Source organism: Anthonomus grandis, chromosome 3 (genome assembly GCF_022605725.1).
Source record: "Anthonomus grandis grandis chromosome 3, icAntGran1.3, whole genome shotgun sequence".
Lineage (NCBI taxonomy): Eukaryota > Metazoa > Arthropoda > Insecta > Coleoptera > Curculionidae > Anthonomus > Anthonomus grandis.
This window is the reverse complement of record NC_065548.1, coordinates 4655959-4680207: the sequence shown is the minus strand read 5'-3', so window position 1 is coordinate 4680207 and position 24249 is coordinate 4655959. Positions and strand designations below refer to the sequence as shown.

Genomic DNA, 24249 nt, shown 5'->3' with positions numbered 1-24249 from the left:
AGTTAGAAGGGCTTAAAACCAATTATAAAACTGAACTTTCATGTTTGGTAATCCCTATTCTAAGTGACAATTACCCATCAAATTCCTTAAGTACAGGGAATTGGCCTATTCCAAACCACATAAATTTAGCTGATCCAAGTTTTAATCATTCAGGGGATATTGATATCCTTATTGGTGGAAGTGTTTATTTGAATTTGTTGTGTATAGGTCAAATCAGTCTGGGTGAGGGTTTGCCTGTCCTACAAAAAACAAGGCTAGGCTGGATTATTGGTGGTGAGTGTAACAAGGGAAATCTTAACAAGGTATTACGACCATCCAGTTTCAGTTGTCATTTTTCAGGAAAGTTTAGTATTGAGGACATGCTGCAAAGGTTCTGGGAGGTGGAGGAGGTGCAAGTTGAGAAAAAATTGTTGTCAGGTGAGGAGCAACAGTGTGAGGGTATTTTCTCTAAAACAACAAGTCGAAATGAGTCTGGGCGTTTCATAGTCCATATTCCCCTAAAGGATTCACCAGAATGTTTAGGTGATTCGAGACACCAGGCTGTGAGGAGGTTCTTTGCATTGGAAAATAAATTGGCAAAAAATCCAATATTAAGTGAAAAATATATAGCATTCATGGAAGAGTACAAGCGTCTAGGACATATGGTGGAAGTCCCTCCAGAGGAGTTAAATAAGAGTCCTTCTTTTTATTTTCCACACCATTGTGTGACCAATGATAAGAGTCCAACTACTAAATTAAGAGTAGTGTTTGACGGGTCTGCTGTTTCTGAGGGTGGTGAGTCTTTAAATAGTATCCAGTTAGTGGGACCTACTCTGCAAGATGAGTTATTTCAAATCATTTTAAGATTCAGACAACATAATGTGGTTATATGTGCTGACATTATTAAAATGTATCGGCAGATACTGATTCATCCTAGTCAGTTGGACTTGCAGAGAATTGTATGGAGGTCAGATCCATCTCATGATCTTTTAACGTATAAACTTCAAACAGTAACTTATGGCACATCCTCTGCCCCATACCTGGCAGTCCGATGCTTAAAACAGTTGGCAAGTGAATCAAGTGACACATATCCAAAGGCATCCAAGGTCATTGACAAGGATTTCTATATGGATGACTGGATATCCGGATCTGAGTCTGCTGGTGGAGCTATTAACCTGTGTAATGAAGTGAGTGAGGTGTTAAGATCTGGAGGTTTTGAGTTACAAAAATGGGCATCTAATAGCAAGGAAGTGTTAGATCATCTAAGGGACAAATACTCATTATCCTCTATTTTAGTGTTTGGTGAATCAGAAAAAACAAAGACCTTGGGTTTGTACTGGTTGTGTGATGAAGATTACTTGATGTTTCGTATTAATAATAATGATAGGGATCGAATAACAAAGAGAACTGTGTTATCAGACATAGCACAAATTTTTGACCCTTTGGGGCTGGTGGCTCCATGCGTTATTGTAGCAAAGGTGATCCTTCAGAGGTTATGGTTAAACAAACTATCATGGGATGAGTCCCTTCCCTCAGATCTTAATACTAGGTGGTGTAATTTTAAGCAACAACTTCCAAAATTGAATGATTTGAAAATACCCCGACATGTGTTATGTTATAATCCAGTAAGCGTCGAAATTCATGGGTTTTCTGACGCTTCCTTGGAAGCTTATGGAGCATGTATATATTTACGTAGTGTGACCAAGAGTGGGGATATGCAAGTGAGATTATTATGCTCAAAGTCGAAGGTGTCACCCTTAAAGGTATTAACAATACCCAGATTAGAGCTTTGTGCTGCCTATTTATTGGCTACCTTAGTAAATAAGGTAAGAATATCAATGAATTTAAAATTTGATGCGTGTTATCTATGGACCGACTCTAGTGTATGTTTGAGCTGGATTAAAACTCCACCAAATCTCTTGCAGACCTTTGTAGGTAATAGGGTTTGTCAAATCCAGTCAATGAGTTCCCCTGATCAGTGGAATCACATTTCATCGCAGGATAATCCTGCAGATGTACTATCTCGAGGTATTAGCCCACAAAACCTTGGTAGTTTTGAGTTATGGTGGAGAGGTCCCCATTGGCTTGCTTATCCTAATTATGACTGGCCAAAATCCAAATTTAACCCTCTAGAAGTAGTACCTGAGCTTAAACGACAGGTGATGTCTTTTAAAATAGAGGAAGTTAATCCCTTTCCTTTTAACCGATTTTCCTCTTTGTCTAAGTTACAGCGTGTGTGTGCCTATTGCTGGAGATTCATTAAAAATTGTCAAAAGAAAGGGTCACCTGAAAAATCTTCTAATGTGAGTAGTTCTTATTTGTCTGTGTCTGAGCTTCAAGAAGCTCTTTTGGTGTTGGTTAAAATCTCACAACAGAAAAGTTTTAGTGAAGAAATAATAGATTTATCCAACAATAGAAGTGTGAGTAAATCTAGCAAACTTAAAAGGTTAAATCCATTTCTAGATGACAAAGGATTCCTTAGAGTAGGTGGGCGGTTAGAACAATCTAATTTTGATTTCGATAAAAAACATCCAATTGTGCTTGATAGTAAACATGAGCTTACAGGTCTTTTATTCAAGCATGAGCACATTAGATTATATCATGCTGGTCCCCAGTTGCTATTATATTCGGTGAGAGATAAGTACTGGCCTATAGGAGGCAGAACTCTAGCTAGAAAGATAGTGTATGAATGTGTCAGGTGTTTCAGAGCTAAACCAAGAAATAAGAGTGTCATTATGGGAATGTTACCTGCTGATCGGGTAATACCTGCCCCTCCTTTTTCTTCATGTGGAGTAGACTATGCGGGTCCAGTGCTTATTAAAAATAAAAGGGGTAAGGGGTGTATTAAAATAAAGGGATATATCGCAGTTTTTGTCTGTTTTACTACAAAAGCTATACACCTTGAAGTAGTAACTGAACTAACAAAAGAAGCCTTTATAGCGACATTTCGGCGATTTGTGGCGCGGCGTGGTAAACCCAACAAGATGTTCTCAGATAATGGTACAAATTTTGTTGGGGCTAAGAGTGAACTAGAGGCACTTGGTAAGTTTCTTCAGGAGTCCAGTGATAATATTAGTGAATTAATTGCCAATCAAGGTGTGGAGTGGCATTTCATACCTGCCTTTTCACCTCATTTCGGAGGGCTATGGGAGGCCGGTGTAAAATCCTGCAAGGTTCATTTAAAGAGGGTACTGGCAAATGCGTGTTTAGTATATGAAGATTTTTCTACTGTTTTGTGTGAAATTGAAGCCATTTTAAACTCCCGACCCCTAACACCCATGTCCAATGACCCTAGTGACTATTCCGCTCTAACTCCCTCACATTTTTTGATTGGGCGACCAATGATGTCTTTACCAGATCCAGAGGTGCGACATATACCCGAAAATAGACTTTCCGTGTATCAACGCATTCAACAGATGCAACAACATTTCTGGTCGCGTTGGGCAGTTGAATATGTCTCCGAGCTGCAAGTTCTGCAAAAGTGGCACACCAGTCAACAAAGCCTGAAACCAGGCATGTTGGTAGTTGTTAAGGAAAACAACATTTCTCCTCTTCGGTGGTGTATGGGTCGTATCGAGAAAGTTCATCCTGGTCAAGATGGAGTGGCTAGAGTGGCAACCATAAAAACTGAGCATGGAGTGATTAAAAGAGCATTTACTAAAATTTGTGTACTACCTATAGATGCTTTAGAGGAGCCATGCTCTAGTGACATCCCTAACTCCTAAGACAGTGATGTTCGATTTGATGTTAAAATTAGACCTTAAATTTAATTAAAGGTTGTTTCTCGGGTTGTTTAGTTTTATAAGTTTATACCTAATGTGTGAAGGTCATAGCTTTAGATTATGTGTTCTTATGTTTCTTTCTTCTTTTTATTGAACCCCTAGTGGCTTCAAGGCGGGGGGCATGTTTAAATGTTTAAATACCAATAAAAATATGTCACAGCGGCAACATCGAATTACGTAAGCCAGGGTTTTTTGCATGCGTACGTACAGGCACGACGCGACGAAGCGGGAGGAAGAAGATAGGTTAGGTTTTCTGTATGTGTGTGTTGAGAGTACAACCGGAATAAATCACACCGTAATTTTAAAGAAATTTGGTTGTTTTATTTCAAAACAGAGATACAAAAAAGTGTAATGTAAAAACACTAATTATTAGGAGGAAAGTTAAGTTGATATTGTCGGTACCTTGGTATTGCATTGAAAGGTTTTGGTGGTGGATTTGCAGGTGCCTGGTTTCTTGGCCAATGTTGATCTGAAAATTAGAGTGAGATGTGTAATGATGTGTCTCAACTTAGGTAAAATTCTAAAGAAATTAACTGTCAAGAACCTAAATCTTGATTTTATTCTAACACCTCTTCTTTAAGTTTTATCGTGCTAGGTATATACCGAGAGTAGTCCCTATTTGATGCAGGAATTGTCTCTAAGGTTCTTGTACTGGTGATGACTTATTCATGGTAAAATCTGGAGGAGAACAATTTTGACAGATTTGGATTAATGGGTCATTTTTAATCTAAGCATTGAATGTTCCAGTTGGTTTCACTTTGAGTGGATTTAAAAAGGAAACGCCCTATTAAACAGTTAATTTAAAGATTTGTCTAGAGCAATTTTCAAAAAAGAGTTTTTAGGGTTTTCTGTGTTGTTTTGTTCAACTTAGGTAAGTTAGACATGGCACATGATCAACCCACTCTTGTAATCATAATTATAATTCATTAAAAATTTTTATTTATTTTGATTTAAATATAAAATTTATAAAGGCATCAAAATTATTTTGCTTACCCGAGACATTCCTCACTTAGGCTGCTCACCTCTGGTTTCATTTTTAGGCCTTTATTACTATCTCCCCTTGTAACTACCATTGGACTGATTGACATGCTATAAATACCTTTTCATGTATTTGTTCAATAGTTGCATCACCCTTATTGTGAAAATCTTGATGGATTATTACTCCGAAACCTATGGTCCGAGTTCCATCGAACACTCTTAACCTACTTCTGGGTATTCTAAGGACTGTAAATAATAAAACCATTAGAAGCGTAAAACACATGATTTTCACTATTTACTACTAATTTAAACCATTTGTTGCACATGTATTTACTGGTTTTACTTAGTTTTTGAGGCAACTTTTTGTCATATATTTTTCCTGAGAAGATAAGAGGTATATTATAAATTGTACCGTGCTTATTTAACTATAAACTATCGGTTTTTATCATTTTACCTTGGAACTTAATTTAACTCTAAAGTAATAATTATAGATTTCATATTGTTATTGTTCCTTTCTTTATTTTGACACATTGAACATCGATAATTAGAGGTTAGGTTATATTGACAACTGTGACATTTCCGCTTATCAACATACTAAAGCTGCGTTTACAGATTACAGTTTACGTTTTATATTGCTGACTTAAATTATATGTCGTTTACTTATCTGCAGTAACATTTCCTGCTTTAGCTTCTGGGCAGGAGGGTAGTTAAAGCAAGTGGTGGTTATAAATGTATATATTCGAGTTGAGTTCATTTAATATCTTAAATACGTGGATTTTCTTGTTTGTATCCTACAAAATCAAGCTTGTCACCTTTCATATACCTTATACGTAACTCTACAGTATTTACTAAACAGCTAAGGGTTTGTGTTATAGCATTCCAATGAACTAATGAATTATTGTTTATAAAACGACTAGCAACTCCCACTGTTAAAAACCCATAATGGCATGTTGATATATTACTAAACCTTCTTTCATAATCACAATTTGGATTCTCAGGACTATTTCCTGCAACAGTTTTATCAAAATTAAAATGTTTTGATAGCTGTAGTTTGATTGATATATAAGAGTTTCAGTTTCAAGTGTTTGAACTTGAATACCTACGAAAACTTCAGGTTTTAGGACTGTAACTTATTAAGTATCTATATATAGATTAATTCTTTAATATCTCCATACAGAAAAGCTGCTTTAATATAAACAGGCGAGCCTTATAGCTTTCTAGATCCACCACTACTTCTCGTGATTTTAAAACAACCATTTAGAATGGGTGCCTTCTTTCTCAATTCTAGTGCCTTTAATAGAAGATGGACCATCAGTCTCAATGAAGATTCACTCATATTCTTGATAACTTATTGGCATTTTAAAGTCCCTTAATTGCTCATTAAAGAGAACATGCCTAGAGATTATTATTTAGCTGTATTAACTGCATAGGTAGTGAGGTACTTCATCAGTAAAAAGCATTGAACACTCTACCACTGTTGGTGACCCTCATTCTTCAAATTCTGCTTATACTGGAAGCCATTATCAACATGAAGGATTTGTACAGAGTGACTAAATTTTTTTAAATATTAGTGTTAAAACTCTTAAGACAGTCTAGAACATCACTTTTGTGCATAATACATTACAATATAACTTGACTTGATCGACTAGACATTGGACCACAGACATCACTGTAGATTCTTTTGTCAGTACTAATCTTGACATGATCCCTTGGTTAAAATGGTGGCCTATGTTGTTTTCAGTCAAAGAGACACCCGACACTAACCTCTTCACAACCATTTCAGACAAGGAAGGCAATTGGGTCTGTATGACTTTAACAGGCCACAACCTGTCATGCTGGTAAATTCTCCTCTCATTCTTCCTATTGACAATTTCTATCTTCTTTCTCTATTTCCTAAAAGGACAGTAAAGCTACAATCATTAGAAAGCGTAAAGTAGTCTCACCTAACACATATGTGTTGATGTCCCACTATATGCATCGAAAAGATATTTGGACTCGACAACATTAAATGCAGTTTGATTTTTAGATACACTATTAGGGCACTGTGTCTTACTCTTACAGTTTGTTGAAAAGTGGCTCCTTTTTCTATATACCTGGAGGAACTTTTGCCATTTAATCCTCCCTTGAATTGATAAGTTATTATTATCTATGGAACTTAACCGACCTCTTCATCAGTTAATCTTGCTGTGAGCTTCTGTAGTGTCTGCTTTCCTTCTTCTTACGACAGCCTTTGTTGTCTTAAGTTTTTAAATTTGTCCTAAGTGTTTTTGTTGTAATAGCAGCATCACTTCCGAAGCAACCTTTACGCAGATAGAATTCTAGTAAATTGTCAACGGCACTGCTATTGGTCAGCAATGTCATCCTTTAATTGTCACTGGGAACTTCCATTCCTGTCAATGTCAACTGTCATTGCTGACTGAAAATTCAAATTTTTAAAAGTATGTTATTTATTAATAATGGTCAGGTACATGTTTTAGTTTTAAGTGTATATGTATATACTCCAGAGTTTTATTTTGTCTCAAAAACAATGAAATAAACCGATTTTCTCTTTTTTTTCCTACAGAATCCTACCGAAACTCCAGTTTCCGTTCAGTAACCCTGTTCAGTTCGCATTACTATTAGGGTAAGTGAAAGTTGGAGCATGCGCATTGCATACGGGGTGCTCAACTTTAATTTCAAATAAACAATTTATTGCACAAGTTGTTAATTGGGTATAGTGTTTTGATATGTAGTGAGTAGTTGAGTGGTAGAAAGTGTGTAAGTAATGTACAGGGTGCTGTGGTAATATAGAAGGATGTATTTTTAAGCTGGAATTGATTGAGTCAAAGAGAGGTCAAGAATCGAGTAATTAATTGACTAAGCCTATTAGTTTCATATAAGTTGCAATAAACCACATTTTTGTATCATTCTCCTTTTTAATGGAGATTGAGAAACTCAAGCACAGAAAATAATAAACTAGTTTAATGAACTGTAAAGGGGGGTTTAAATTACATAAGCGCTTGATAAGGGTGTTTTTCTTTAACATTATATTTATACAGGATGAGTGGCAAATTATGGAGGAAAGTTTGTATGAATATGAGTCTGTTTCTTAAAGACATGAGCATTTTATACCTTTAAATATATTTTGTATCCAATTATTTGATAGTCTAAAACTTTAGAAAGCTTTAATCCATTTAAGAACAATGCCTGTGATTGATGACATATTCACAGACATTCTGATAAAATTTTCTCTTCAATAGAAACCAACCTTTTAAGTACTAGAGTTAATTCCATGGTTCCATTAACAATTTCCACTAAATCACCAAAAAAATCGACCTTTAATCAAGGCTTTACCTATTTCAAAGGTCACACTAGACTGCGTCCATATTTACGTCGAATACTAATACAAGAATTACAATAATTAAGCTATTCAGTCGAGATTTTAACATATTTCAGGTTAATTCCTATAACAAACAATCGTTTAGAAATTTATCAGAAAACCCAAATATATCAAACCTGTTTACTAAAAATACAAATTGTATCGTAGTATGGCAAGTCACAAGCTCGTGAGGTCACAATGAGATAAGTCGGAAATAAAATATATGGGAGCTCTTAGTAAAATATCTAGGGGTTCATAGACATTTAGTATTAAGACAATATTATTTTTGACAATAGAAGTGTCCTGTATAAGAGTGACAAATGGAAATATTCCTCATAGATTTGTTGCAAATATAGGAACAAATAAAATATATATTTTAGTATTAACACAATGTGGTATTAATCTAAATTTTGCATTTATTTAAATACATATTTTCTTGATGTTCTCCAAGTACAAGTGTGGGTGGAAAAAGGCTAATTTCCTTGGGTCAATCATATAATAATATACAGTATTGGCCATAAAAGTTGGAACTTTTAAAAATTTTACATTTTTCCAATGTTTTAAATATATATTTTATTTTTGTACCATGGGAAAAGGCAAGGCCTATTCCAGCGACATTCGCCAAAGAATTTTAGATTTTTACAATCAGGGTGTTAGGCAGCGTAATATTGCTCAAAGACTAAACGTTCCTAAGAACACCGTGTCACGGATAATTAAGAAATATCGTATATTTGGAAATGTGGTACCAGGTAAAAGCACTGGAAGACCTAAAGCCACGACTGCCTGTGTAGATAGGCGAATTTTAAATATTTCCCAGAATGACCCATTTTTGTCATCCTCCAAAATTTTACAAAAATGAAATGAAGGTGAGCCTTCCAATATCTCTGCAAGAACGGTAAGAAGGCGATTGTGTTCTGGTGGACTTAACAGCTACAGACCTGCTAAAAAACCTTTGCTGCGGAAGAAAAATGTCAAGTTACGCCTACAATGCGGATACATCTTAACTGGTCTGTACAAGGTTGGAAAAAAGTGCTATTCAGTGACTAATCTATGTTCAATCTGTTTTCCAGTGATGGAATACTTCATATAAGACGACCGAAAGGTGAAAGACTCAAGAAAAAGTTTATCCGACCTACGGTTAAACATGGAGGTGGTAATGTGATAGTATGGGGATGCTTTTCTTCGTATGGTACTGGGCCAATACATAAAATTGTGGGGAAAATGGATCGATTTATGTATCGGGATATTTTGCGAAATATAATGGAGCCTTACACATTTGAGGCTATGTCAGTAAATTTTGTATCCCAGCATGATAACAATCCAAAACATTCGTCAAAATTGGTAAAAGAATGGTTGGACCAAGAAAAGATCACAGTTTCAAAGTGAAAGTGAAAGTTGAAAATTTATGGGAACAATTCGGGCATCTGGAACAGTCAAAAATGCTGATGAACTATTTCAAAGGCTTGTTGAAGCCTGGACTCACATTGACATTGACAAATAATTGAAAATTTGATTGAATCAATGCCCAGAAGAATGCAGGCAGTAATTAATGCTAAGGGTTACCATACCAAAAATTAATTATAATATTATGGTTTCAATAAGTTATGTTTTATCTTTTTTGAATAAAAATCATTTAGTTCCAAGTATTTTGTCCAGCTTTTTTAAAATTTTTATTCCGAACTGCTACTGGTGCTGAATTTTTGTCAACATTTAAATTAATTAACACTAGTTTTTCGCGTACAACAACTTTATAAAAGAAAATAAAATGCTAATTAAAAGGCACACAAAATATAATAAATTTTCAAAAGTTCCAACTATTATGACCAATATTTAAATACCACTATGTGTCCAAGTATGTAAAAAATGATAATTAAACGCCATATATATAATTGAAGCGATAGTATATTTATTTAATTTACATGTTACTGACTTACAACTTACAGACGTTATTACTTTAATGTAACGCCAAAATTTCAGTATTAAATTTAGGCCTTTGTTGAATCAAATTATTACTTTCTTGTTTATAATTATTGATTGAGTCAGGTTAAGTTAAACTACAAAATATAATTTAAACGACAAAATACAAACAACAATTTAGAGGTTATGTTCATATTCCGAAGATCGGCGTTGACTGGCTACACGAATTCTCTGACACTTTGCTTGAAATAAATCCGAAAACAAGTCAGACTATCAGATGACGATCAGAAATTTGTGTAAGAACATCAAATTTTTGATTTGAAACCGATCAGAAGTTCCTGTGCGAATGCATTTTACTCTATTGCGCATGTTTATTTGTCGAAAACTTGTTTCTTACTGCTGTGAGAACAAGCTTTTAGTCGAATTTTGCCAGTTCCTGTTTTCAATGTATGTAGACACAGAAGTAAAAGACAAGCTATAAAATAATTTTTTGTCGGTTTTTTCGTTCAACTGTCTGATGGAATAAATAAAATATAATACTTTCAAGCAGTTAAAGTATAGAGTTATCAAAATAGACAATGTCTGTCGGTCAGTTGTTTCATAAAACTGCCTGGAATAAATATATTATTTCCAAGCATCTGGTTCACTCATACAATCCTAGCCTTTTCTTTTTTTGGAATTTGTTTTGCCAGATTCATAAGAAATTTATAAATATGAAGACCACAATAAGGCCTGAATATAGCAGTCGACGAGCTAATGACGTGCCTACCCATGACTAGTTCATTAATTAAAAGAAGATTTATATTTGATGGTAAAAAACGCTTTAATCATCTTTCAGCAGATTTGAGAGATATAGAAAGCTAGACACTTTGTAGAAAACGCGTTAAAGAGCTGTGTTATGAAATAATTCAAGATTTTTCCAATTTTTCTTTTGCATCATGTCATTTTACCTAATTTGCTTGTGTCAATCGTTTTGTTTCAGTTTTACATTGAATGGAATTGTACTAGTGACCCCCCCCCCCTCTTTCAAACTTGAGGTAATGCAATTGATGAATGAATACTATGTTTTAAAGCAGGATTGACAGATGAAAATGTCAACATGGCTGCTGGGCGCCATCTTGGAAAAAAACATTAAATGGAAAAGGTGGTTTTGTGGCATATCATTTTGAAGCTCCTGACGAGTACTTTATAACCCTAGAAGATAAATTTAATATCTTTACCTACTACAAAATGGTGTTACATTTAATAATTACCTGAATACATAAACCTTTAACTTGATATATCGAATAAATACATTGAGTACAATTGAGAAGATGCTGGAAATTGTTGTCTTGAATTTCTTGACACAAGAACAGTCGGTCCGAAATTTCACACCGAACATTTTCAAATACAATAACATCGATATATTTACAAATATTCGTTATTTTCTGTCGTAAATCCAATACTGAAGCAGGTTCAGTTTCGTGCACCTTTTGCTTCAAATAGCCCCATAAAAAAAAAGTCTAGAGGTGTCATATCTGGCGAGCGAGCTGGCCATTCCACAGGTCCTCGACGGCCAATACAACGACCGGGGAAATTGTTATCTAAATAGTTCCGAACTTGTCTGAAGCAGTGTGGTAGAGCTCCATCTTGCTGGAATACAATATCCATATCGAATTCATTAGGATTCATTTCGACAGTTGCGGTGATTAGAGGGTTAATAGTATTTTCCAGCATATCCAAATACAGTTCCCCTGTTAAATTTTGTTCGATGAATAAAGGCCTCACAATATGTAGTAGGTAAAGAAAGATATTGAATTTATATTCTAGGGTTATAAAGTACTCGTTAGGAGCTTTAAAATGATGTGCCGCAAGACCATCCTTTCCATTTAATTTTTTTCCCAAGATGGCGCCCAGCAGCCATCTTGAAATTTTCATCTGTCAGTTTTGCTTTAAAACATAGTATTAATTCATCAATTACATTACCTGAAGTTTCAATATTTTGAATTGATCCGTTCAAAAAAATAAACAGGGGGGAGGGGGTGAATTAAAGAAAAGCACTGTATATGTATGTATTTTTTTTTTTTAGTGCTTTGTCAAGAAATTTAATTTTAATGGCAACAAAGAATATATTGATTTATTGAATAAATCGTATTGTCCCAGATGCAGTCGCTGTTAGGACGCATTCAAAGATAAAACATTTCATATATTCTACATATATAAGAAATACAAGCTTCTGCATTAAATAAAAATCAATTGATACTTGATACAGAATATTTTTATGACACCCTGTATATCTAAATACGTACAGATTGTACGGAGAATATTTCCATTTTTCAGGAATTTATTTAAATTTACCAAATGTCTAGTAACCCCGACATATTTTATTAAGAGCTACTATATATTTTATTTCTTATATTTACCACGATACTATAGGCAATATTTCCATTTTTCACCCTTATACTACAGGTGATTTCTATTGAGAAAATGATAAATTCAATAATCAGCAATTTAATCAAATTTGAAAACTATTGTGTCAAGAAGACCAAATGTCTATGAACCCCTACATATTTTACTACAATCCCCTATATATTTTTTTATATCTCGTATTTTTCACATTTCTATTAGAAGTTATTCAAAAAAACATAGAACCAATGGAAATTCGTATTTTATTAAAATTTTAATGCTATTTTTAACGTAAATTTATCTAAAATGGTAAATTTCAGGAAACTCTTCCAGATTTCCATTAAATTCCCTCTTGCTTATCCCATCCCTAATTGGTTGATTTTCAATCCAATTTATTGCCCTTACTTAAAAGCTTTTTTTGGTTAAAAAAACCCTGCTAAATCAACTTTCTTTAAGTCTTGCACCATAATATTACATTGAGCAGGTCATAGAAAAATTCAGCACCTTCTAATGCCCCGTAAAACCATCCCAAAAACAACAAACGAATTACAAATGAAAAGTCCCAAAATAACTTTTTTGCTATAGCGATTTATCTCATTGTGACCTCACGAGCTTGTGACTTGCCATATACTACGATTCGTATTTTTAGTAAACAGGTGTGATATATTTGGGTTTTCCGATAAATTTCGAAAGTCTAAGCGATTGTTTGTTATGGTAATTAACGTGAATTACGTTAAAATCCTGAATAGCTTAATTATTGTATTGGTATTCAATGTAAATACAGACGCGGTCTATTTTCTCCCTTGAATAGGTAGGTAGAGCCTTGACTAAAGGTCGATTTTTTTTTCTTTTTTGGTTTTATAAAGTGAATCAGCGGAAATTGTTTGTGGAATCAACTTTACTACTTAAATCGCCAGTTTGTCTAATTAAGGGCATTAGAACTTTCTAAAGTGATTGACTTCAAAGTTTTGTTGTATCCTTAACCAAAGATCCTTTCTTTCAAAAATGGAAAAAATTGCCTTGGAATTTGAATATTTTTGAATCTGTACGTCTGTACCGATAATAAACACACCGGAAAAGCATAATTTCAAGTCGATCCTGAATATAACCGAAGGCTGACATGCGGTAGAAAGTGAAAAAAGTGCGCTTTTTACCTTTTTTTGGGTATTTAAACCCACCTGGGTCCTAAGAATCATTGGCGATCGCTTAGAAATGACCTTCGTCGTCTGTAAAGATCATAATCACGTCAGAAAAGAGTAATTTCAAGTCGATCCTGAATGTTATCAAAGATTGAAATGCGGTAGAGAGTGAAAAAGTGCATTTTTTACCTCTTTTTGGGTATTTAAGACACCTGCGTCCTAAAAATTATTGACGATCGCTAAGAAATGACCTTCCTCGTCTGTAAAGATCATAATCACGTCTGAAAATAATAATTTCAAGTCGATCGTGAATGTTGCCGAAGACTGAAATGCGGTAGAATGTGAAAAAGTGCACTTTTTACCTCTTTTTGGGTATTTAAACACACCTGGGTCCTAAGAATCATGGACGATCGCTAAGAAATGATCTTCCTCGTCTGTAAAGATCATAATCACGTCTGAAAATAATAATTTCAAGTCGATCCTGAATGTTGTCGAAGACTGAAATGCGGTAGAAAGTGAAAAAGTGCATTTTTTCCCTGTTTTTGGGTATTTAAACCCACCTGGGTCCTAAGAATCATTGGCGATCGCTAAGAAATCATCTTTTTCGTCTGTAAAGGTCATAATTACGTTAGAAAAGAGTAATTTCAAGTTGATCCTGAATGTTATCAAAGATTGAAATGCAGTAGAAAGTGAAAAAGTGCACTTTTTACGTCTTTTTGGGTATTTAAACACACCTGGGTCCTAAAAATCATTGACGATCGCTAAGAAATGATCTTCCTCGTCTATAAAGATCATAATCACGTCTGAAAATAATAATTTTAAGTCGATCCTGAATGTTGCCGAAGACTGAAATGCGGTAGAAAGTGAAAAAGTGCACTTTTTACCTCTTTTGGGTATTTAAACACACCTGGGTCCTAAGAATCATTGACGATCGCTAAGAAATGATCTTCCTCGTCTATAAAGATCATAATCACGTCTGAAAATAATAATTTTAAGTCGATCCTGAATGTTACCGAAGACTGAAATGCGGTAGAAAATGAAAAAGTGCACTTTTTACCTCTTTTTGGGTATTTAAACACACTTGGGTCCTAAGAATCATTGACGATCGCCAAGAAATGATCGTCCTCGTCTGTAAAGATCATAATCACGTCTGAAAATAATAATTTCAAGTCGATCCTGAATGTTGTCGAAGACTGAAATGCGGTAGAAAGTTAAAAATTACACTTTTTACCTCTTTTTGGGTATTTAAACACACCTGGGTACTAAGAATCATTGACGATCGCGAAAAAATGACCTTCCTCGTCTGTAAAGATCATAATCACGTCTGAAAATAATAATTTCAAGTCGATCCTGAATGTTGCCGAAGACTGAAATGCGGTAGAAAGTGAAAAAGTGCACTTTTTACCTCTTTTGGGTATTTAAACACACCTGGGTCCTAAGAATCATTGACGATCGCTAAGAAATGATCTTCCTCGTCTATAAAGATCATAATCACGTCTGAAAGTAATAATTTTAAGTCGATCCTGAATGTTACCGAAGACTGAAATGCGGTAGAAAATGAAAAAGTGCACTTTTTACCTCTTTTTGGGTGTTTAAACCCACCTGGGTCCTAAGAATCATTGGCGATCGCTAAGAAATCATCTTTCTCGTCTATAAAGATCATAATCACGTCTGAAAAGAGTAATTTCAAGTTGATTCTGAATGTTACCAAAGATTGAAATGCGGTAGAATGTGGAAAAGTGCACTTTTTACCTCTTTTTGGGTATTTAAACACACTTGGGTCCTAAGAATCATGGACGATCGCTAAGAAATGATCTTCCTCGTCTATAAAGATCATAATCACGTCTGAAAATAATAATTTTAAGTCGATCATGAATGTTACCGAAGACTGAAATGCGGTAGAAAATGAAAAAGTGCACTTTTTACCTCTTTTTGGGTGTTTAAACCCACCTGGGTCCTAAGAATCATTGGCGATCGCTAAGAAATCATCTTTCTCGTCTGTAAAGATCATAATTACGTTAGAAAAGAGTAATTTCAAGTTGATCCTGAGTGTTACCAAAGATTGAAATGCGGTAGAAAGTGAAAAAGTGCACTTTTTACCTCTTTTTGGGTGTTTAAACGCACCTGGGCTTTAAAAATCATTGACGATTGCCGAGAAACGATCTTCCTCGTCTGTAAAGATCATAATCACGTCAAAAAATAATAATTTCAGGTCGATCCTAAATGTTACCAAATTTTGAAATGCGGTAGAATGTGAAAAAGTGCACTTTTTACCTCTTTTTGGGTATTTAAACACACTTGGGTCCTAAGAATCATGGACGATCGCTAAGAAATGATCTTCCTCGTCTGTAAAGATCATAATCACGTCTGAAAATAATAATTTCAAGTCGATCGTGAATGTTACCGAAGACTATAATGCGGTAGAAAGTGAACAAGTGCACTTTTTACCTCTTTTGGGTATTTAAACACACCTGGGTCCTAAGAATCATTGACGATCGCTAAGAAATGATCTTCCTCGTCTGTAAAGATTATAATCACGTCTGAAAATAATAATTTCAAGTCGATCCTGAATGTTGCCGAAGACTGAAATGCGGTAGAAAGTTAAAAATTACACTTTTTACCTCTTTTTGGGTATTTAAACACACTTGGGTCCTAAAACTTATTGACTATCGCTAAGAAATGATTTTCCTCGTCTGTAAAGATCATAATCACGTCTGAAAAGCATAATTTCAAGTTGATCCTGAATGTTATCAAAGATTGAAATGCCGTAGAATGTGCAAAAGTGCACTTTTTACCTCTTTTTGGGTATTTAAAGACACCTGAGCCTTAAGAATCATTGACGATCGCTAAGAAATGACCTTCCTCGTCTGTAAAGATCATAATCACGTCTGAAAATAATAATTTTAAGTCGATCCTGAATGTTACCGAAGATTGAAATGCGGTAGAATGTGGAAAAGTGCTCGTTTTACCTCTTTTTGGGCATTTACCTGAGTGATAAAATGCTTATATCTCTGCAACCAAGGAAGGTAGAGATTTGAAAATTGGAACACAACTTCCTCTAATAAAATCATTGGATACATGTCTCGGCATTTTTTCCAAAAATTTACAAAAATTGAAATATTATCGTCAGAATTTGGAAAAAAATATTTTAAAAAAATTAGATTTTAAGCGATAAAATGGTCATATTTTTGAAACTATGAGAGTTAAGGACTTGAAAACTGGATCATAGCTGCGTCTAAAAAAAGTCATTGAATACCTATTTAACCGCTTTTTTCCAATAATTTTTTACAATTGAGAAATCAGCGTTAATGTGTTATAAATGTAATTTCTTGCATAAAAATAATCAATTTTCTAGCCTTGGGGCATATACACCCCTGACAACAAAAAAACTAAAAACAAAAAACCCTGTGACTCAAAGAAAAATGCTTTTTCAGACCCATATTCATATAACCTTAGTTCAATATTTTGCGACACATCTTGCATAAGATGACTTATATAAAAAAAAGACCTCGATAAGGGTCTTATGTAATTCAAAACCCCCATATTCGATTTTTGATCTTTCTAAGGCCTTTGACTCAATCAATTTTCTTCCAAAGAGTATAGTAAAACCTTTGGAAGTCTTGATGGTTTTCATTGAGTAGAAAAAGGATGGAAAATTCTAGTTTATTGCAACAATAGATATCTCTTACATTAGTTATCTGTCTAAGGTCTTTGACTCTATCAATTTTTGTTCCAAACAGGATAGTAAACAACCTGGAGGTCTTCTTGGTTTTCATTGAGAAGAAGAAGGATACACGATTCTGGTTTATTTATAATTTTTCGGTTGTGTCTCAGGAGAACACAGGGGACAATGTTGCTCACGTGGTTAAGGTCTACTTGCTCAAATTCATCTTACTATTTGATGAGTAATAAATCAGTAATAATTTCTTCAATTCTCTACCCCATTTCGCTCTTTAATTACTGCCTCAGTGTCCTGGTTTCTCAATAATCCAGACGAGGAGCATAACTTTGTTCAGTGTTAGATAGAAAACAAGTTTGTCATTACGTGTTTTCCAGAGCATACACCCATGACCAGAAAACGTTTCAATAAACCATATAGAAATCGTGAAAGCATGATTTCTTTAGATTGTATGAAGCAGTAAACTTAGACACCTGGAAAACAAAACATCCAAAGCATCTTAACTCTTTTTTTTGTTTAAACAAATTAATTTGGATCTGTGCATACAATCGTTAATCCACCACATGACACTCGCGCACATTTCAAAAATAAACTTTACGGTATTTTCACACTGTTCCTGTTACTTTTTACATTCAACAGATAACAGCTTTGACGTCATCTGTTAGTATCAATTTGTTTTGCTTCTCGAGAAATCACACCCTTTCAACTTAAAAAAAAATATTTACAATATTAATTAGGTCCAAACGATTATTGCACCATCATGACCTTAAATTAGAAACGAAGTTTTCAGTCTTGGGAATGTTGCATCAGGTTGCGTGTGTTCACTATATTACTGATTTTTATCGGTTCTACGGGTTATGGCAACATTGTATCGGCTTAAGTCGAGCCTACTTAACCGGACCAATGAGAGAGAATTCGACTTGACGTAACATTCCGGCGTGACGTCACCCGCATGGCGAGAGGCATTGAAATAGAACCGAGTCCGTACGTTTGTTTTACTTTCGGTTCGGTCTGACGTTCGATTAAGTTCCTTTTTGACCCATTTCGAAAGTTTCTTTTGTTTAAATAACAAATTTCGAGTTTTTTTATGGTGACAACTTTATTCATACGGATATAGACGCTGTATTTTGTTACGGTATCTTCGGAGTTTCGATAGGCCTGTGACATTGTCGCTGAATATGGTTTGGTTTAGCCAATATTCTACCTTGTGCACCAGGTAGGCCGATTTGTTGGTGTACTGTATATACATTATTATATTATTTTGTTATTATTATTTATTGGTTTTGTGGCACATAAAGTTGGAAATTTTAGGTTTTTTTGATAATTAAAAAATTGCAAGATTTTTGTACAGTATAGAGGGTATTTTTGGTGGTTTTTCAAAAAATTAAAAAAATATTATTTTTGTCCCAATTTTGAGTTTAAAGATAAGATGGAGATACGTGAATTCCAGGTAACCTTTCTTGCTATTTTGACAGTTCCGGCTATAATTTTTGCGTCAATTTTAATGATTTTTAAAGACGAGGATACTCCGCCATTTTGAATTTTCAACTGTCATTTTTACGTCAAAAAAATCCAACTTTTGAAAACTGCTGTTTTTAATTTTATTACATAAATATTATGTAAAATAAAGGACCCGGTGCAAATTTAGGGTCTCTGGAATACGACACGCTCCCGTTCAGTCTTGCAAAGTTGATATATTAAAAAACCAAGAAAAGTGGTCAGTATTTAGCAGATCTTTAGATCTTTTTTCAGTAGATCTGGCAGCACTGGTTAATCAAAAATTACCTATAAAATGCATCTAATATTAATTTAATTTAACCCAGGAGTCAAATGTTATTAAAAGAAAGAGTAAAACTCGAGACGTAATTGAGATCAAAATACGAGGGCGGGTCAATAAGTCCGTGACTTTTTGAATTTCCCGCCCTTTAATGGAAATGGCAACTCAGAACTGTCAGTTGACGCCTGTCAAAATTTGAACAAGCTGCGTCATTTAGTTTATGTTTGACAGCTGTTGATAGCAGACTACCACTCGTTTTGAGAAGAAAATGGAAAAAAGTGAATTTCGTGAGCTCATTAAGCATTATTTTTTACGGAAAAAAAACATCACTCAAACCAAGGCTAAGCTTGATAAATGTTATGGGGACTGTTATGGATGCACCATCCATTGACATGGTAAAGAAGTGGTTTACTGAATTTCGATGTGGCCGTACAAGATGCCGAACGTTCTGGACGCCCAGTTGAGGTGTCTACATCCAAAACAATCGAAAAAATTCACGATATGGTTTTAGCCGATCGGAGATTGAAAGTGGGAGAGATTGTGGAAGCCATAGGCATCTCACATGGTTCAGTAGTTTCAATTTTGAATGATCATTTGACTATGAGAAAACTTTCCTCAAGATGGGTGCCGCGTTTGCTCACAATCGACCACAAACGCAACCGTGTGACAATTTCCCAGGAGTGTTTGGCGTTATTCAACCGCAATATGGACGAATTTTTGCGTCGTTTCGTCACCGTGGACGAAACGTGGATCCACCACAACACGCCGGAGACCAAACAGCAGTCAAAACAGTGGATTTCTCGGGGTGAATCGGCGCCCAAGAACACTGAAAAAAGGATACTTTGCTATTAATGCGCACCGCATTATCTCAAAGCCGGCGCGGACTTGATATATGCCAAACGAATGGCCGATTTGCGGCAAGGATGCACTTTCCTTGATATAATTCAAAAACTTCTTTTACTCTAAATACATATGAACTTCATATAAAATATAAATAATTTCTTTTAAGATCTTCTGGTTTGGTGACGAAAATATATGGTTTTTGTATAAATCTCTAAATACTTGTCTTAAAACCTAAATATTTTATGCGATAGAAGTCGTTTCTTCTTATAAGAACTTAAATATATTATCGAAAATAATTAGAATCTTGCAGTAAGCTCCCGATACTTTTAGCAAAAGTATGAGAGCATTTCTTACAAACTCCAAGAGACTTGTTCCAAAGTTCAAGAATCTTATCTCAAAAGCCCATTCTTTTCGCCCAGTAACTGTGAGTTTGATATAAGGCTTCTAATATTTTGAGTCAAAAGCACTAGAATCTTGTTTTAATACTATGGCATTTTGGCAATAGTTGCCAAAATAAGAAATAGGTATACAGGGTGTCTAGAAAGTATCGAGACACGTCTATAACTTTTTTTAGGTTAATTTGTCTTTAAGTTATGGTCATTTTCGTAGTAGCTTTTGGCATTGCATCTATTGGTGTCATGCGTTTGACCTTATCAATGACATTTAAGATTATTTCAAGGTCATATTCGATTTTTTAACTGGACATATTTTTTATAATTTTTTTAATTTAGCATAAAATTACAAGAATTTTAATGTTTCACATGCCATACTTTTATTTAAGTGTTTTTAAGATACAGGGAGTTGAAAATTGCACTTTTAATGACTTTAAGAGGCTCCAGAGCCAATTCTATTAAAGATAGAGAAAAACGAATTTCGCTTTCCTATCTTAACTTTCCAATATTTATCTTTTAATATACATGTCAAATATGACACCCGTCAAAAATATCTGTCAAAGATTTTGACAGGTGTCATGCATCTTAAAAGATGGATATTAAAAAGTTAAGATAGCAAAGTGAAATCCGTTTTTTCATTATAGTATTGGCTCTAGAGCCTCTTCAAGTCATTAAAAGTTCAACTGCCTGTATCTTAAAAACAGTTGAATAAAAGTATGGCATATGGTACATCCAAATTCTTGTAATTTTATGCTAAATTCAAAAAAATAATAAAAAATATGGTGTTCCACTTAAAAAATCGAATATGGCCTTGAAATAACCTTAAATGTCATCAATAAGGTAAAACGCATGACACCATTAGATGCAACGCCAAAAGCTACTACGAAAATTACCTTAACCAAAAAAAAATTAACCTAAAAAAAGTTATAGATGCGTTTCGATATTCTTTCTGCGGACACCCTAATATAATATATTTTTAAGGGTGTCAATTTTTTAAATAATTCTAAATAATACGGATCAATTATGCTCCAAAAATATGTTATATTATATGTTTGGAGCAATAATAATTTAGATCTACTCTTAAGAAAATATTTAATTATTTATTATATCCTTAAGAGTAGATATAAATTTTTATTGCTCCAAAAATATTATGTACTTTAAAACATGATGTAATAATAGCTGGTAATAAAATTTTTTCAAGAAAGTAGTTTTATAATTTTATTCTACAAATAATATAAAAAAATAGGCCAGCTTCCGGTTTTAATTTTTCTGTTAATTTGTAGATATAAAATTATAAGTTTAAATTTTTGCAAACATTCGTTAACTATTATATACATTATTTTTGGGATAGGTAATATATTTTTGAAGCATAATAATTGATCCTTATTAAACATTATTAATCAATAAAATAGCATCTTTAAAAATATATTATAGATACATACCTACATATTTTTTATAAGATATTTTATAAAAAACATACCTACCTATGTATTATAATATATGTATCTACACATACTTATAGTTATTTTCTTTTTAAATGGGCCTACATAAAAAATAATACAATTTTTTTCTATAAATCATTATTTAATTATGTTTAAACAAAGTTTTAACATAACAAATGTATGAAATATTATATTAAAAAAAATATTAAGGTTCAAACAAAAAATAAAAAATCAACAGTAAATAATTATAGGAACAACGTAATAATATAGTCCTACAAATTAATATAAGTTTGGCTTCAAAAACCTTTCTCGAAATCAATTCTTATAAAACATAAAAAATATTTACATAGAAGAAATATGTAACAAACGAAGAAAAATAACTTAGCACAAGCACATTCCTGTAAATCCAACAGTCTTTAGGGATTCTTATATTATATTGAACTTAAAACTATAAAGAGCATTTTAAAAATATATCTACATAAAAAACATACAGTGTCTCTCAAAAGTCTAGTCGTTCCCAGACTTCTATACACTAGAGAATCAGTACTGTGTGTTTAGACAGTGTCTTTCTTCTTCTATTGGCGGGGGTGATAAATTGGGCATATATTCATCTTCAGTCAGTGCCACATCACTAGTAATTTTTTGTTTTTGTTAAAAGGAATGGTCTAAAAATAAAAAATAATTTTTGTTGATTAGTTTTTTTTGGGAATTTTAAATCATAGATATTTTTTCAAAGGCCATTTTAAAAATATGACTTATTTATTATATTTAGTAGGTATGCAAGGTGTTTTGCAAATTGCTAGTTCACTTTTGGGGTCTCGTAAACTAAGTATATACAAAGAGATACAAAAAAGTTTTAATTGTGACAAAGTTGCGCATTTTTGTTTATTATAAAATGAAGTTGTAACACCCAAAAGTTAAATAAACATTAGAAAATGTATGTATTGTATATATGCTAAATATTCATACTCACATTGCAAACAACATCCTCTTCCCCCTTTTCATTCTGCAATGATTGCACTAATCTTGTCAGCCTTATGCGATCTCCAATATTTGCAGCAAAAACATTTATTTGATCCACTGACAAATACTTAATAAGCTCAATGTCAACACTTTCATCTAAAATTAAACTGTGAATAAATAATTCTGTATTACCAACAAAATCCCAAACTACTAAGTACTAACTACTACTACTACTACTACTACTTTTTAAGTTAAAGGTTCCCCAATAACTTTACAACTTTGCCAAGTTTTTAAAATTTTCGCTGTTAATGGTATTCTGCATACAATCGATCGATGAAGTTTCTGGCCATCACCTTGCGGGTCTCAGCAATATCATTTGCCTCTATATCTGTTTTCATTTTTAATTTAAAAAAATAAAATTTGAATTCTTTACAAAATTCCAAGAACTTTGATGTATCGCATGCCATACTTTTTGTTAGCTATAGCTTTTAAGATACAGGGTGTGGAAAAGTGCCCTATTCATAATGTTAGAAGGCTCTATATGGAGTTGTATATATTTGACATGTACCTTAAAAGATAGGTATCTATTAAAAAGTAAAGATAGGAATGTAAAATTAGTTTTTCTGTTTTAAGAAAATTTACACTTTTATAAGAAAAACACTGTAGAATCCAATTGTAAAATAAAAATGTCAAAGGCATATAATTTTATCACAAAAGATCTTTCTCTTCGAAAAAAACATATACTCTTATAAAAGTATTTTGTTACTTTAAACAAAGAGTAAACTCAATAACTTTTGACAACAAATATTCACTGTTTTACATAAACGGCGTCAGCAAAATGGAGGCTACATGAGCTAGCATTACATGTAGCATTAATTTTCTAATAATTTTACCCGTAACTTAAACTAACTTATTATAAGCTAAAGGACTGGAAAAAAAGAGTTTCTGATGATGCCGGCGCGCATAGCGCATATGGATAACAATGTGGAGGGAAAATATTTAAGATTACAAACTTACCTGCAAATTTTTGCAACAAGTGGCCCAAGTTCCACTTTTCTAGTAGCAGCTTAAAATTATTTCCGTCAATGTCACCCATTTTTGAAAGTTAATATCACAAAAGAAAGTAAATTACTAAATTAGTAGATTACTCGCACTATATGCACTATACACGGTACTTTGTGTGATGTCGCACATCGAACCCCAACTGAACACTGACTGAACCCCGAAACTCGAAACGATGGAATACAATAATACAAAGGAACAAGATAATCATATTCGCGTATGACAAAAATCGATATTTTATTTTAAAATCATAAGATCTTGTTAAAAGTCCCATGCTAGCGGCAAGAATACCGGCTTTGTCAATAAATAATAATATAGCAAATGAATTGGGGATTTGATTGAAAAACTTTGAATCTCTTGAGGAAAGAAAAATACTATTAGTTTAAACTCGGCGGTTTTGGTATAAGAAAAAAAAAGCCAAGAAACCCATTACTTTGCCAGAATCCAGATATTTTTTTCAGTGAAGGCAAACGTGGGTTTGTCAGCCAATAAAGTCATGGCGACCGTTTTTTGGGATGCACGCGGTATAATTCATATTGACTATCTTCAAAAG

At 33.6% G+C, this 24249-nt stretch overlaps 1 protein-coding gene and 1 long non-coding RNA gene across 4 annotated transcripts in view; one reads left to right on the top strand and one right to left on the bottom strand.

Moving 5' to 3' along the window:
- The window catches only part of LOC126734695 (uncharacterized), a 51768-nt gene that overhangs the window by 16606 nt on the left and 10913 nt on the right, over positions 1-24249 (top strand). Inside the window, exon 3 of one of the 3 annotated variants that reach the window (XM_050438405.1) lies at positions 7303-7362. The exons of 1 other annotated variant lie outside the window; for it this stretch is intronic. In XM_050438405.1, the coding sequence (XP_050294362.1) occupies positions 7303-7362 (60 nt within the window). Of the gene's footprint in view, positions 1-7302; positions 7363-18212; positions 18434-24249 lie in introns of those variants that run through there. One more of the 3 variants, XM_050438407.1, reaches the window with a different exon arrangement.
- LOC126734697 (uncharacterized) lies at positions 4294-5854 on the bottom strand. The gene is made up of 3 exons (XR_007660140.1): positions 5194-5854; positions 4755-4985; positions 4294-4439 (listed from the first exon to the last, which is right to left on the bottom strand). It is a non-coding gene; the product is annotated as an uncharacterized LOC126734697 (long non-coding RNA).